General features: G+C 43.1%; 1 protein-coding gene across 1 annotated transcript in view; it reads right to left on the bottom strand.

Annotated features, from left to right (window-relative positions):
- Positions 1–11,190, bottom strand: part of LOC137355304 (broad substrate specificity ATP-binding cassette transporter ABCG2-like) — a 34,540-nt gene extending 23,350 nt beyond the window's left edge. The window contains exons 1-5 of the mRNA XM_068020289.1: positions 11,039–11,190; positions 5,465–5,524; positions 5,251–5,368; positions 1,682–1,837; positions 308–465 (exon numbers count right to left, since the gene is read on the bottom strand). Of these exons, the coding sequence (XP_067876390.1) occupies positions 308–465; positions 1,682–1,837; positions 5,251–5,368; positions 5,465–5,524; positions 11,039–11,190 (644 nt within the window). The remainder of the gene's footprint in view (positions 1–307; positions 466–1,681; positions 1,838–5,250; positions 5,369–5,464; positions 5,525–11,038) is intronic.
- Between the last annotated feature and the right edge of the window lie 2,275 nt (positions 11,191–13,465).

A 13,465-nucleotide genomic window follows, 5' to 3' on the forward strand; every position in this document is an offset into this window, starting at 1 on the left:
TTCTATTTTAAAACAGCTTGTCCTGTTTAAGATTCCAACACAAATCTGAATCACAAAACAATGAATGAATAGAATTTGTTAAAGGTTTCACTTTTGCCAAATCCTTGAAAACAAAAACTAACACCGATAAATATGATTAAACTATTGGTCACCTGACAAGTTGTATGAAGAGGGAAGAAATTCACAGCTCCCATCCTAAAATAGTACAAGCCCATCAAAACTTACATTTCTAAGGCAATATCATTTCATAGTTGATACCTTCCCTCTTTTTTTAAGGGCAGGAACTGTGACCATCACAAAGACTTACATGTGAAGCAGCTGCATGATGGAATTAGCTGTGTTTGCATCAAGCCCTGTGGTTGGCTCATCGAGGAAGAGCAGGGAGGGTGAGGTGATCAACTCCATTCCAATACTGCAACGCTTTCGCTCTCCGCCGGAAATCCCACGAATGAGTTCTGTGCCAATCTGGCATGACAACAATAGATTGTTAGCTCAGAATAACTAACACAAACGCACAGCAGCATCTTCCACACAGTCAGCTCCTGCCACCACCACCATCAGCCCTACAGCTGGTACCACAATCTCCAACTGCACATTAGTATGTGGACGTACCAAAATGTCCTCCCAGTTTAATGCTGGCAAAAGTGAAGCCAACCCTTTTTTCTCTCGCAATCACCAAAGTGACCATGGCCTTAATTCTGTCCATCTCTCGGGCTGTCGCCTCAGGCTAAGTGTAAAGGTGCAGAGCTTTGGTGTAGAGCTCAACTCTGAAGCTTACTGCCCACATCCAAGCTAACACCACAACCATTTTCCTCCATCTTATTTCTCTCCCTCTGCCATTGCAACTCCCGTCCACACTGTCTCATCTTGCAACTTTCCACTGCAATCCAATCCTTGTAGACCTGCCCAGTTCTACCATCAAAACACTTTCTGTGAAATATGTAACATAAAAGTATGAGAAATATGGTTTGAAAAGGATAATTGCACCTGTCACTGCAATAAAACAAAACAGAGAATAGTAAATATCATTAGAACATATACAAAATGTAGTACCTCTGCAAAACAGGGTGTATTATTATATAAATTAAATTAAAATTGTACACTGACTGCAGGAATACACAGAACACTTTTAGAACTCTGTGAAACACAGGGGAGTGGTATATAATATAACATGAGTATTATGCATCTGTAAAATAGAGCACATACATTATCTGTTATATCAACAATGGTGATCTCAATCATAGAGCTTAGTACAAGCAGAGGGAGTATCACCCTGAGCTAACCCTAGTGATTGGCATCACATCAATGTATTGATAGGAGTCTGGAAGCAGATTATAGAATTGAAACTAAAAGACATCTGTTTGTCAACATAAATAAAACTGTTCTGGATTTCAACACTCCGGGGCAGAATCTGATTTACAAGATCAGCAACTTGTTCCAGGAGAACTCAGGGAGCAGTGAGAATGTGGAACTCACTACCACAGTGGGTGATTGAGGTGAATAGCATAGATGCATTTAATGGGAAGTTGGATAAACACATGAGGGAGAAAGGAATAGAAGGCTATGTTGATAGAGTGAGATGAAGTGGGGTGGGAGGAGGCTCATGTGGAGCATAAACACTGGCACGGAGTAGTTTGGCTGTATGGCCTGTTTCTGTGCTTTAAGCTCTAGATTAAAATACCTTGGTGTTTGCGCAGTCTTGTAACCCAAGTTCATCGATGACTTTGTTCACCTTAAGTTGTTTCTCCTCAAATGTATATTCTTTCTTGGATAGCCGCAAGTTTGCAGAAAACTCCAGATTTTCCCTTACAGTTAATGTTCCCATCAGAATATCATCCTGTTATTGAAGAAAGTTGTCATTTGTAAATTGCTCAAAAAGTGTACGTCATATAGTTTAGAATTTGAATATCCTTTTAATTCACATGATAGTCTTGGATGAACAATGTCATTCTCAGCTCCTCCATCCAATCAGAACCTTACAGTCCTCACAACATCCAACTGTTCTTTAAAGAATTGCAGGGTTTTACCTCTGTAATCTACATGTATCTGTTCCATGTGTTTATCACTCTGTGTGAATATAAACTTCCTGATATCAGTCCTGAATTAATCCTTCACTAGTTCAATTAGGACACACTGGCTCAGCTTTAGTTGGCCAAATAATGATGAGTTTGATGCCGCTTGCTGTTATTTACGCACAAGTGCGAAAGCAACGTCAGGTGAGGGACAGATGTGTGATTAAGTGCGGAAATCCGAAACCTGCTGTCCGAGTTTCTCCTCTCCACCGTTAGCTTTGTGAAAACAGTGTCTTGCCACCAGACTCACCATTGACAGGTCTGCCGTTGCTGTAGTTGCAACAATAGATACAAACAAAACAGGCCACAGAAAGTGATGTCATTTCAAGTCTAAGAACCCTTTTAACCATGTGATCAGTGTTAATTACTGCCAGTCAAACTCTCTGGCATTGAATATTAACTATTACAAGTGTGGAGTCTCATTCCTTCAGGTATTAATTGGTGGAGATTTTGAGAACGTCAAATTTTTAAATCATCTTTTTACTTTTTCTTTCTGTCTCTTTTTTCTCTCTCTATCCAATCTTTAATTTCCTTTCTGTACCTTGACTCGACATTGAATTCACCCATTCTAATTTACATTTCCTTGTCAGCCTGTGCTGTTAATTTCACAATCCTTCAATCTGATTGGTTATGGAAATACGCACTTGCTTTCCCTGTTCGTTCAGGTTTCGGATGCCTGGTTTCCCTCACTGTGAATTTTTCAGCTCGTGCTTCCAGTAACTTGGGCCGGAAAATATTACTACATATCACAAAGCAGACAGTGCTAGCCGATCTGCTGCAACATGATCTGACCCTTTAGCTCAAGTCATAACTGTGAACTTAACTCAGTAGCAGCACACTTACCTCAGACCCAGGAAGTTGTGTTTAAGTTCAACTCCTGGACTTGAGCACATTAGGAGCATATGAAAAGAAAGACTTGTATTTATGTAGCACCTTTCACAACCACTGGATGTCTCAAAGCACTTTACCGACAATGAAGTACTTTTTGAAGTGTAGTCATGATTGTAATGTAGGAAAAACAGCAGCCAATTTGCACATAGTAATTTCTGCCAAAAAACAATCTGTTAATGATCAGATAATCTGTTATAGTGATGTTGATTGAGGGATAAATATTGGCCAGGACACCGGGGAAAATTCCTCTGCTCTACTTTGAAATAATGTCATAGGATCTTTTACATCCACTGAACAGCAGATGGTGCCTCGGTTTAAAGACAGAATCTCTGACAGTGTAGCACTCCTCCATTACTGCACTGGAGTATCAGCTTTGAGTTTTATGCTCAAGTCCTGCATGGGACTTGAACCCAGAAGCAACAGTGCCACCAATTGAGCCACAGCATAGGAACATAAGAGCTAGCAACAGGAGTAGATATATGGCCCATTGAGACCTGATCCACTATTCAATAAGAACATAGCTGAACTTCTCCATCAACTCCACTCTCCTGCCTGATCCCCATATCCCTTGATTCACTTTGTGACCAAAAATAGTGTTTGCAGTTTAATCGCGTTAACAAATGGTGAGAGATATGATGAGCTTGACATGCTGGAATCTGCAGCCAAACCTGAGCTCCTCGAGGCTACATCTCACTAGCATCTCAAGGGCCCTTGACCAGTCCGCAACAACCTTCCAACTCCCAGACTGCAGCCACTGGTGGAAGCACCTCCATAAAAACACTAGTAAAATCAGAGAGAACTTCAGCCAGAGATTAGAGACATTTCTGTAAGCCTGTTAGATATTGCTTTTTGAAATCCTTGTGTGCACAAAGTGTTCCTGTAGTAGCTACTGACATTGCAATGTTGACATGAATATCAGCATTGCATTTTTGGGAGGATGCGGTTTATTTGACTGAGGACATATTGGAAGAGATGTTAACACAGAGAAGCAGGGATTGTTCAGCTGAAACATCCTTCAGTGAGCTCTGTATACAGGTAACTGTTAGACTCAGCTCCTGAATCCTCACCATCATCTTCTGGCAACGGTTTCCTCTCCCTCCCTCATCTTGCTGAAGGTTCCCATTCAACGGTGACTCCAAGAGTTGTTGCTGTTGCGGAACAATCTTTTGCAGCTTACTACAAACCACAGTCATCCAGGACTCTCTTTCTGGGCTGCAAACCACCAGAACATGTCCAGGCTTTGGAACTGTTGCTTTAGGATTCTGGTGGTCAGCTCAGGCTCAAGTTAATTCATGAATCTGAATGTAGCACAGTTCAGTTGCTTGAATATAGGAGTCATGAGTCAAGTGCCTCTGAGTTGCTGCAGGAGAAAAGAATGGGGGTGAGGTAGGAGGGGGTGGCTGGTGCAGGAGGATTGCTGCAATATAAAAGTGTCATGGATTCTAAGGTAGGACCTCAATAATGGAGTGAGCTGGTTGGATGGGTTAAAGGGCCATTACTCTCCAGATGAATCAACAGTTGTAAGGAATGTTGGTTGAGGCAAGGACACCACACACACATTTAAGAAACAACTAGATACTTGGAAGGTGACAGGATCAGTAATTCGGAAGGTTCAGATCAAATGGGCCAAATGGATTTACTTCATCCAAACCAAACTTGTGGTCCTCTCTTGTGTCAATATGCAATCCATAATTTTCAAATTAGGGAAAACATATTGAATGACACTGCACCAGATTCGTATTGTGCTATTTCAACTCTGACAGAAGATTTATTGCTGACAACCAATTTAAGATTGTCAGTCGGGCTCACAGTGGGGCACATTTGCACATACTGGAAGCTACATATATTAATACACAGGGCCCTGTTCTTTGCAGACAGAAAGAACATGTATACACGTTGCACCTGTTTCAGCTGAGCAAAATAATTGACAGCCATTCACTGGTTCATTCCTCAGGGCAATGCCTTGACCAATCAGAGTAAATTTTAAACAAAGCTTGGCAGTTAACTGTCATTCACTGTAAACTGGTGCATTTGCCATGGCAACATCTCTACCAATCAGAGTTCACTTGCCAACCAATCAGCACTCTCTTCTCATGCACTATAAGTTGTTGTTTTCCCTTACATTGATTATTCTTGAGAATGTCCTGATGAGTGCAAGACGAAAAGCTTCGACAACATGTCTCTATGTTCAGCAATACTCAAGTTCTGTACTTCTAAACGACTAGAAGATTTATCAATGAACTGACAATAACTTGAAGCCTACACCACACTGTAGAGCATCTCTTACCTGCACAACATAAGCAGACTGCAAATTAAAGTGAGAGCCCAGAGGTTGGCCATTCAGTCGAACTTGGCCGGACTTGAGTCCTTTTGGGTCCTTGCGGTTGGCTAACACATCTAGAAGCCTATAAAAGAGACAGTTTTCAAACCAGTACCAAGAATAAACATTCTGGTAGTTACTAGCAATTGTGATACTTCATGACTCTTCTGGTATTACTCACGATGTCTTGCCGCTTCCCGTCGGACCAAGGATAGCATTCATGCCGGGTCTCATCAACCCACTGAAATAAAGGACGCACAGTGAATGGTTTACAGCTAAATCCAATACACGTTGCCCATCTCTTTTACAGAAACTCTCGAATCGAAACATCAGATCATTACAACTTGAATCACAGCTAAACGATCTCTAAAAATATTGCAAATATTAGTTAAGAACCTGTAGACTCATTCTCAGATTCACACTTCAGATACTTCAACTGAGCTTAGTGCACACCCTGACTCCCATGTAGTGCTGTGTATTCCCATTGACAAAATTGTGCTTTAATCCAGGGATAAATTAAAATACCTGATGTAGACAATAGGCAATAATTCCCAAACCTCATGTGAAAGGAAGGAGTCCAGAGACCAGGTGAGTGACAGAAAAACACAGAAAAAAAGTGCATTTGCAATCATTTTGAATTACAGGCCAGTTAGTTTATCACCTAATCTGTACTAATGCTTTGTCTTTCAACATACCACTAACATATTGTTTGCCTGTTCTCCGTGACCTTTTGGTCAGCTATGTGGCCTGGTCCAATCTGCACCTTCTCCTTTGTTATCTCTTGCCCAACCCCCACCTCACTTGTTTATAATCTGTGACTTTTCTAATATTTGTCAGTTCCGAAGAAGGGTCACTGACCCGAAACGTTAACTCTGCTTCTCTTTCCACAGATGCTGCCAGACCTGCTGAGTGATTCCAGCATTTCTTGTTTTTATTTCAGATTTCCAGCATCCGCAGTATTTTGTTTTTATTTTAGTGTTTAATTCACTGCCACTTCTCTTCCAGGAATGCCTACCTTGAAGAAGTTCTGCTCTTCTCTCCGACGGGATTTTCGTTTGTCTCTTTTACCTTGTTCACCTTCATTGCTTTCTATTTCCCTCCTGGTGTTTGATAAGGTATCTACCAAAACTCGTTTTCACAGCCACATCTCCTTCCTCAGTGACTGTCTCCGGCTCCGACTGATTCCACGTGGATTCCAACTGCAGTTTCACCCATCATGCTTTGAAACCACCCAGGATCACAGGTATCTCCGAGAAATACAACGTTCCTCGGACTGCTACTCTCGCCGCATCCTGAGATCCACACTCAGTGCTATGCGCCGCCATATGCACACACTGGACCTCTCTCTCCAGCAGCACCGTCTCACCTTATCTCAAAGCTGTTCTACTCCGCAGTTTCATCTCATCTTACGTCTCATCCGACGCATTAACAAAAAACTTTTTTTCTTCCTTTCAGGTGTTAAGGAACGCAAGCTCCAGCAGCTGATGGGGACTAATGCCCCTCCAGATCCTCCCTCCGCTTCACTTCCCTCTGACCCCACCCCTTCTGATCTGACCCCTTGCCGTGTATTCACTATACCCTCTGACCTCCCCCTCTCTGATGCTGAGCATTCTGTACTCAGCAAAGGTCTCAGTTTTATCCCCTTACGCCCCCACCTCAATGAATTTCGTGCTCGGCATGACGTTGAGCTCTTCTTCCGTCACCTCCGCCTCCGGGCTCACTTCTTCGACCAGGAGTCCTCCCCCCGACCAGCAGACCCATTCACCCGCTTCCAGCATTCTCCCTCTACCTGGACCCCTCCCCCTGGCCTCTTACCCGCTCTTGATCTCTTCATTGAAAACTGTCGGCGAGACATTGGTCATCTCAATTTCTCTGCCCCCCTCACTCACTCTAACCTGTCCCCCTCTGAACTTGAGGCACTCCGTTCTCTCAGGTCTAACCCCGACATGGTCATCAAACCTGCAGACAAGGGTGGTGCTGTTGTTGTATAGCGTACCGACCTCTACCTTGCAGAAGCTCAACGCCAACTCACGGACACTTCTTCCTACCTCCCTCTGGTCTATGACCCCACCACCGAACATCAAGCCACCGTCCAAAGGACTGTCACTGACCTCATCTCCTCTGGAGATCTTCCCTCTACGGCTTCCAACCTCATAGTCCCACAACCCCGGACAGCCCGCTTCTACCTCCTTCCCAAAATCCACAAACGGGACAGTCCCGGCAGACCCATTGTGTCAGCCTGCTCCTGCCCCACTGAACTTATTTCTTCCTATCTAGACTCTATCTTTTCTCTGCTGGTCCAGTCTCTTCCCACCTACATCCGTGACTCTTCTGACGCCCTACGTCATTTTGACAATTTCCAGTTTCCTGGTCCCAACCGCCTCCTCTTCACTATGGACGTCCAATCGCTCTACACCTCCATCCCCCACCAGGATGGTTTGAGGGCTCTCCGCTTCTTCCTGGAACAGAGGCCCAACCAGTCCCCATCCACCACCACCCTCCTCCGCCTGGCTGAACTTGTTCTCACATTGAACAACTTCTCCTTCAACTCCATGCACTTCCTTCAAGTAAAAGGTGTCGCTATGGGTACCCGCATGGGTCCTAGTTATGCCTGTCTTTTTGTGGGATATGTCGAGCATTCTTTGTTCCAGTCCTACTCAGGCCCCCTCCCCCAACTCTTTTTCCGGTACATTGATGACTGTATCGGTGCCATTTCCTGCTCCCGCCCCGAACTAGAAAACTTTATCACCTTTGCTTCCAATTTCCACCCTTCTCTCACCTTTACATGGTCCATCTCTGACACTTCCCTTCCCTTCCTCGACGTCTCTGTCTCCATCTCTGGGGATAGGTTGTCTCCTAATATCCATTATAAGCCCACTGACTCCCACAGCTACCTCGACTACACTTCTTCACACCCTACCTCCTGTAAGGACTCCATTCCATTCTTCCAGTTTCTCCGTCTCCGACGCATCTGCTCTGATGATGCTACCTTCCATGACGGTGCTTCTGATATGACCTCCTTTTTCCCCAACCGAGGATTTCCCCCCACTGTGGTTGACAGGGCCCTCAACCGTGTCCGACCCATTCCCCGCACCTCTACCCTCACCCCTTCCCCTCCCTCTCAGAACCGTGACAGGGTTCCCCTTGTCCTCACTTTTCATCCCACCAGCCTCCATATCCAAAGGATCATCCTCTGCCATTTTCGCCACCTCCAGCGTGATGCCACTACCAGTCGCATCTTCCCTTCCCTTCCCCTGTCAGCATTCCGAAGGGATCGTTCCCTCCGCGACACCCTGGTCCACTCCTCCATTACCCCCACCACCTCGTCCCCGTCCCAGGGCACCTTCCCCTGCAATCGCAGGAGGTGTAATACCTGCCCATTTACCTCCTCTCTCCTCACTATCCCAGGCCCCAAACACTCCTTTCAGGTGAAGCAGCGATTTACTTGTACTTCTTTCAATGTAGTGTACTGTATTTGCTGCTCACAGTGTGGTCTCCTCTACATTGGGGAGACCAAGCGCAGACTGGGTGACCGCTTTGCGGAACATCTCCGCTCAGTCCGCAAGCAGGACCCTGAGCTTCCGGTTGCTTGCCATTTCAACACTCCCCCCTGCTCTCATGCTCACATCTCTGTCCTGGGATTGCTGCAGTGTTCCAGTGAACATCAACGCAAGCTCGAGGAACAGCATCTCATCTACCGATTAGGCACACTACAGCCTGCCGGACTGAACATTGAGTTCAATAATTTCAGAGCATGACAGCCCCCCATTTTACTTTCATTTTTAGTTATTTTTTTCTTTCTTTTTTTTTACATTCCTTTTTACATTTTTTACAATCTTTTTTTGCATTTATTTCATTTCATCTTAGTTTGTTCAGTTTGCTTACCCACTGTTTTTTTCAGGTTGTTTTTCTTCAGGTTTGCACTTGCTGCTGTTCAATATTCAGTGTATTCACACCTAATCTGTACTAATGCTTTGTCTTTCAACACACTATTAACATATTGTTTGCCTTTGCTCCGTGACCTTTTGGTCAGCTATGTGGCCTGGTCCAATCTGTACCTTCTCCTTTGTTATCTCTTGCCCCACCCCCACCTCACTTGTTTATAATCTGTGACTTTTCTAATATTTGTCAGTTCCGAAGAAGGGTCACTGACCCGAAACATTAACTCTGCTTCTCTTTCCACAGATGCTGCCAGATCTGCTGAGTGATTCCAGCATTTCTTGTTTGAGTTTATCATCAGTGACAGGGGAAAATTAAGATTCTCAGATGAAGAATTAAGGTATCACATATTTAGATAATAAAAAAGCCAAAGTTTTCAAAAGGGTCAATCATCCTTGACAAACCTCAGAATTTTTGTGGGAACATAGGAAGAGGAGGAGGCCATTCAGCCCCTCTAGCCTCTTCTGCCATTCAATTAAATCTGTATCTTAACTCCATTCACCTGCCTAGGTCCCTTAACCCTTAATACCCTTAAACCTAACAAAAATCTATCAATCTCAGTTTTGAAATTTTCAATTAAACTCCAACCTCAAAAGCTTTTTGGGGAGAGAGTTCCAGATCTCAGTCCTCTTTGTGTGAAGAAGTGTTTCCTGACATCACTTTGAATGGCGAGCTGGAATTTTAAGATTGTGCCCTCATGTTCTGACTCCCTCACCAGAGGAAATAGTTTCTCCCTAAATAATCCTTTAATCATCTTGAAGTTAAGACCCGTTTCTCAGAGTGGTTGTGAAGTCCCACAAGGTTTTTGTGTCACTTCTGTTCACTATTTGGATATAAACCTAGAGGCAATGGTGTTGAAATGTAAGTGACAGATGGCATTCAATATCAGTTAGTGTGTGGTGAGTGTGAGACTGTAAAAAGCGCTAATAGCAGTAATTATATTGGGAATGACAAACGGTTTGTGATGTGGAAGAACAGAGGGACTTGGGGCAAAGGTCCACAGGATATTAAAGACAGCACCTTGGGTTAATACAGCTTTTTTTTAAAAAAAGCTAATGGAATTCTAGGTTTTTAATCACAAGCGGTATAGAATATAAAAACCTAGATATACTGATGAGTCTGTGCAAAACCTTATTAAGACTTCAATTTGAGGACTGTGTGCGATATTGGGCTCCACACTATAGGAAAGATATTGAGGTGTTAGAGAGGGTGCAGCATAGATTCATTGAGGACTGATTGGTGGGGAGAAATATGAAGACTTGAAAATTGTGTCTTTTATTCTTTGAACAACACAGATTACAGTGTGATAAAACAGAAGTGTTTAAAATTCTGAAAGGATGGGACAAGGTAGATAGAAGCAGACTTGTTTCCATTATTTGAGGGGTGAGAAATGAGGGATCATAAATAGTACAGAGCGCAGAAGAAACTCCTTCAAACAGAGAGTTGTAAGGTTGTGGCATTCACGTCCAGGGTTTTTGGTTGAGTCTCCATTCAGGATTAGATTGGGCAGGTGGATGAAGCAAAAGGATAGAAAGAGAGTGAGTGAATGTGATTCAGATTATCTGCTCATGTATCACCTTGTGGGGAATAAAGCAGGGTAACAATTCAAACCAAAATCATCAGCTCCCATGAAAGGAAGATGCACAGGTCACTGTGTGGTCTGACTGACAGCTGAGAAGGTATGAATGGCCGACCAGCTTTAGTAACTGTTAATTCCATTGCTGACAGTAAACGCACAGAGTGGAGATTGCTCACTCCACTCTGGATCCAGTTGTCAATGGACACAAAGAGAGTAAACCAGAGCTGGCAGCCTTACCTGACGTTGCACAGGATTTCTTTCTGCTCTCCTTGCATGCAGACAACTCTTTTGAGATTCACCACATATCTGATGTTATTAAAAGTCAGAATCGGACCAGAATGGTGAAAATTGGAGGTTTTCTCATTTCTGCTCTGCGCTGATGATTCCATTTGCTGCATTTCCTTTAATAGTCAAACTGAGCAAAGGTGTAGTTCTTGTGTCACACAGTGAAACATGTGATCACAGTTTACAAGCTGCATTTCCGGTATTGCTATGTAACTATATTTACAGTCTTTCCAAAAGACAGTTGCTTTTGTAATCAGCAAATAACAGTTGTGCTAAAAGCTTTTATTTCCAATATGCTTTCATTCCTTGTCACTTACATTTTTTGTGCCACAAGAATTAGGGTGGAAATGTGATCGAATTTGAAATAATTATTTACTGACTGAATTGAGTTCCAGTAATCTCCTCGCAGATTTAAGTTAGAATATTGGTTGGTCGAACAAGTTGGGGTCTCTATTTACTTCAATAATTTGTTATTATGCAGCAGAATGCGTTGTGAAGATGTTGTCAGACCAGGCGATGTATTAAACACTTTTCATCTCTTTCGTTTTCCAACAACAGTTCAGAATCTGCAATGCCGTGATTCCTGAGAGTGTCCAATCACTTCACGCTGTAGGAGCCCGTATACAATCTCTTAGAATTTATTTAAATTCCCCTTTCCAGTGGCCGGACAGGTTTGGGGGAGTTGCTTGTTCAATGTGGATCCAGAGAATGGTGAAGGTTCATGCAGTACATGATGAGCTGGTTAGCGACTGTGTTTAAGTTCCAGGGTAGATAGACTGGGGTATCTCCTGCCTGTTGTACTGGGGTATCTCCTGCCTGTTGTACTGGGGTATCTCCTGCCTGTTGTACTGCGGTATCTCCTGCCTGTTGTACGCCTGCCGCTTATACACTCTCGAAAATGAAGGAGTTTACTGAATAGCGAATAGGTTACAAGTTCGTGCATAATAGGATTTGTTAATAAAAGCAAAGGTTTTATTCTTCACATAGCCTGCTGAGTACTGTACATCCCAATGGATTGCTGTAATAATGTGCAAGTCTCAGAGAATTGCCTCAAAATTTAAAAATGTAAGATTGTGCAGTACAATAATTTTGCAAAAACTGTGACTTGTGTAAACTGAAAGGGCTGAATCTGTATTGGATATGGTGATGTAGTGATTGGGTTACAGGACTGGTGGTTTAGTAAATCTGGACTAATAATTTGTATTAACCAGTTTTTAATTAAACTGAATTTAAATTGGAAATTGGGATTTGAAGTCACCCTCTCTTGACTGTTAGCCAAGGCTTACTGAGGATTAACTATGAATTACCAGCCCTATAACATAGCCAATATACCAACTACTCAATACCCATTCAGTTCTTTGAGTTTTCACAAGTATCAGTTTTTATAGAATTATTGTACTACACAATTTTACTCAATCTCACCAGACATACAAAAGAAATTGGAAACTTTACTAAAACTCCCATCAAAACAACCCAAACCTAAAAAATAAAATCAATTTTCTGTTCTCTAACAATATTTAACTTAATAATCTTTACTCATGTACATTTTCCCCAGGGCTATGGGGAATGAGCAGAACAGTGGGACTAATTGGATAGCTCTTTGAAAGAGCCAGCACAGGTATGATGGGCTGAATGGCCTCCTGTGTGAGTGTATGGCTTTAGTATTATATTAACTGTTGTAAACTCCTTCCGTCCGAATTGCATAACCTTTTTAAACCACAGACTTTGATAGTATTTCCAACATTGGATTTGTATGAAAATGCAAATGTGATTATTGATATGGTGTGACTTTCCACACTCGCTGTGTAAGGTGAGACTTGCTGACCATGTAACATAGAGTTTGACAGTAAAGAATTCCTGAAACCAGAAAAATGTCCCTCTCAGAGCAATAATCCACTTGGCCTGCGTCTAGAACCAATTACTGGGCAAACCTTTGTCACAAGTTATGTATGTTAGAGAATTAGTATCAAATATTCAGGCCAGGCTCCAGGGGTTGCGTGTCGTGTACGACACCAGTCATAGAGTCATTATGACACAGAAGGAGAGCATCCGGCCCATCAAGGCCATGCTAGTTCTCTGCAGAGCAATCCAGTCAGTCCCATTCCCCTGCTCCATCAGTTTTTATATTGATCATTCTTTTTTCATTCCTAGTCTCTGGTTGGCCTTGTTTAAAAATTGTGGGCCTGGCATGGTTTCATGTCAACGTTTTCAAAGCAATGAAGGGGAGATCAGGGGTTTGACAGAGGCAGGGGGGGTGGTTGCGGTGTGGGTATGTGGGGAGTGGATTGAGCTCCAGAGCGAGCCTGGAGATTGAAGACAGTGACAGACGATCCTGGGAGAGAGATGCAGGCTGTTTCTCTAAAGCTGCAAACTCACAAC

This window comes from Heterodontus francisci, chromosome 42 (assembly GCF_036365525.1).
Source record: "Heterodontus francisci isolate sHetFra1 chromosome 42, sHetFra1.hap1, whole genome shotgun sequence".
Taxonomy (NCBI): Eukaryota; Metazoa; Chordata; class Chondrichthyes; order Heterodontiformes; family Heterodontidae; genus Heterodontus; species Heterodontus francisci.